We start from the raw sequence: 3,098 nt of genomic DNA, 5'->3' as shown, positions 1-3,098 counted from the left end.
GAGTGTGTGTGTGCGAATGAGAGATACAGGAAGCATTTGTGTGTGTATATACCCGTGTTTATGTTTCAGTTCGTGTTCATATGTTTTTTTAACGTCTGTATTTGTATATTATTTTAGATTCCTGAAAGGGTTATATACTTTATCAGATGAACGTACGTGTGGGATATTCAAAACTAGAATTCTGGTTCCGATTAATTTATACGTGTTTGGTAGTAAATGTTGTGTTTTGCACGAATTTGACTCTGTTTTGTGCGTATGTACGAAAACAAAATAGGCAAACACTAAAGGTATACGAGGGTTTTATCATTTTGTGTAACTGCATATACTGACTGCTAAGGGACATGCACTTACTGCTCTAAATTAAATTTTCCGCGTCGTGAAATAGCCATATCACACTAAAAATGATAGAGTACAAACCTACCTTTAAGCAAGTATTTAATAATTGTTCTTCCTGCAACTGAGGTCAGTTCGAGCTCGACAGCTCCTTTCATGTTCTGTAATTCCATTGCATGGTGCCGCTCTGTGACTCGATGCTCTGTTGTCGCACCATGTCCATCAGTGCATAAAAATAACAGATTTATACACAACACAGCAAATAATTTGAACTGCATCTTGGCCTTTTGTGAGTGTGTAGATGTAGGGCGGCTATATGATCACCCTCGTGCAATTATGTTCTCGATTATTTGAATGCACTGTTTATATTTTAAAGTTGATTATACGAAGTATATACACAAATCTATAAAAGGCTGACTCATAGTACTCTCCTGCTGCCCGAGCCCCGCACTACAGAATAAAACAGCCCTCTTCTATATCAATCTATGGCGTATCACGGTATCACAGACTATCAAATGTCAACATTGAAATTTGAATACGTTTTTGTGGACTTTATCGAAGACGACTTTTTTTTATTTAAATATGACGTTTTCCTGAAATAGAAATTTTATATATATAATACTCCCGTAACCATGGCAAAATGACAACTTCACAACTCAAAAAATCGAGAACACGTGTGATTTGATGATCTCGTACATACATTGCTATGACTCATAATATATAGAAATAAATAAATATGTAATTAATAAAACAAAGTAAAATTGATTCAATGCGGTATATAAAATAAACTTTTTTTAAAGACACCATGTTCACAACATTTGTTATTGTTTGTATCACCGCCTCTTTATCACAGACATCCAGGGTTGCATCAAACAAGCGCCAGATCAAGGATCATGATACAGAATTGCAGGTTAAGTCATTTTGGACATCCCCCTTGTTTCGGAGTTTTAGGGTTTCTCACTGTTTGCCTTTTAATACTTCTATTATCAAGTATGTAGTAAGTCGAGCAATTTGGTCACAATTTTGTATCGGATATGTGGGTTGTAATTTATACGGCCACAAAATATACAAAGTTTGCTTGCGACAAAATGTAGGTATCTTCTATTATATCGTGGCATTTCTGAACATTAAAGTTTCGTGCGTCACAAAGGCCAAAAAAAAATCATCTAGACAAAGAGTACCATATAATTGATTACAAGCAGCTTAATGTCACGGCAATATACGTGTACATTGTGATATCGCCAGTTAAAAGTACAGGTCCGAATTCTACGGAGTAGTTAGAGGTTCTATGATTACCAACAAAATGTATTACCATTTCCATGGCCTGTACATAAGAGATTAAAAATGCTTTTTGTTGAATATCTTATGGCTTTTGGGCGGCACATGAAGTCCTCTTGTAGCTTAAAATGTGACCGGAATGGCTTTTGGGAGGCACATAAGCTTTGTTGAAACTTATATGGCTCTCGTTGTAGCATACTATATACAAAAGTCATTATAATAGTTTGATTATGTATCACCACATAGTAGTTTGAGTATAATTGCTCGTACATGTTAGGCTTAGCACATACCGGTTGAATGTTTATAGATATGGTGATAAATTTGAAGATTTTTCATGTCTGTCTGTCTGCCGAAAAACACGACTCAAAATGAAAATTGTAGACTTATAATTTTAAGTATTCGAAAGGGTATTAATACAGATTCGCTTTAAGTGCTGATTGTACATCGGTATGTGTGACACCTGAGTGTTGTTGTGGATACGGCGTTGTTCACACTTTTATTTAAGTCACTACTGCGCACATGCGCGTGTTTCGATCTATGGTCACATAAAATACTGCAAGGTTATAAAACTTGACTCCAACCTATTTTTAAATACTCTATCTCTATCGGTGCGAGTGGCGATATTTTGAAGGAATATTTAAACTCCTGGAATGGAACAAGGGCGCTCTTAATATTTTTTACAATAAAAAGCCTTATATGACGTCATATCATCTTGCACTCAGTTCGGTACATAAGTCAAAATGCATACCAACAGGGCAACAGTTGACTCCTAAATTGATGAGGAATTTTTTTTTCGTCCCCTCATTGTTTTTTTAGGAGTTCTAAAAGGCTTTTTGTACAATAACGAGATTAAATCAGGTGATAAATAGAAAACTACATCATAGATACATATTTAAAACCCATTCGTAATCGAACGGCTTAGGTTACTACGTATCCCAATTAAGTCACAATACTGTGTTGAAACTAAATATTAAACATAAATACTGTTAACGCTCAGATATCAACGAAACGGTGTGAGTGGCGACGCATCATGAGTAGTACTCTCGCCTTGGAGTGGGCCTGTAAGATCTGCAACATCATCTTCTACGTCTCGAGTTGGTATGTCATAAATGTACCTGTATGTATCATGTAAACATGCACATATGTATACGTATATGCATGTTTATATGTATATGTAAATTCATATGTATACTAATAGATATCAAGCATATGCCTGAACTACTTACAATAGCGGGATTTGAGTGTATGACCCTTCATTGGTTGACTTTTTCTTTTGGCTGTCGCGACCACAGTCTGCTCCTACAGGGGTCTCTACACACAGCTGGTGCGACATTAGCCTCGATTATGTCTATATTGTATTTAGACTATATTATTATCAATTGTATATGTCAACTGTTTCGACTGAAAAATAATAGGTAACGATGAGCTAGCTAATACTAGAATTTGCGTGTATTTGCCGTCACACTAACACACGCACACGCGTATAT

The 3,098-nt window shown here is 35.8% G+C and overlaps 2 protein-coding genes across 2 annotated transcripts in view; one reads left to right on the top strand and one right to left on the bottom strand.

The window, feature by feature from the left end:
• The window catches only part of SARC_09475 (hypothetical protein), a 10,192-nt gene extending 9,727 nt beyond the window's left edge, over positions 1-465 (bottom strand). The window contains exon 1 of the mRNA XM_014296507.1: positions 422-465. The gene's annotated coding sequence lies outside the window, so the exon portion shown is untranslated. The remainder of the gene's footprint in view (positions 1-421) is intronic.
• Positions 466-2,457: 1,992 nt separating this feature from the next.
• The window catches only part of SARC_09474 (hypothetical protein), a 3,868-nt gene continuing 3,227 nt past the window's right edge, over positions 2,458-3,098 (top strand). The window contains exon 1 of the mRNA XM_014296506.1: positions 2,458-2,709. Within this exon, the coding sequence (XP_014151981.1) occupies positions 2,642-2,709 (68 nt within the window). The 5' untranslated portion in view covers positions 2,458-2,641. The remainder of the gene's footprint in view (positions 2,710-3,098) is intronic.

This window comes from Sphaeroforma arctica (genome assembly GCF_001186125.1).
Source record: "Sphaeroforma arctica JP610 unplaced genomic scaffold supercont1.966, whole genome shotgun sequence".
In the NCBI taxonomy this organism is placed as follows: Eukaryota; class Ichthyosporea; order Ichthyophonida; genus Sphaeroforma; species Sphaeroforma arctica.
This window is presented reverse-complemented; position numbering and strand designations above follow the sequence as displayed.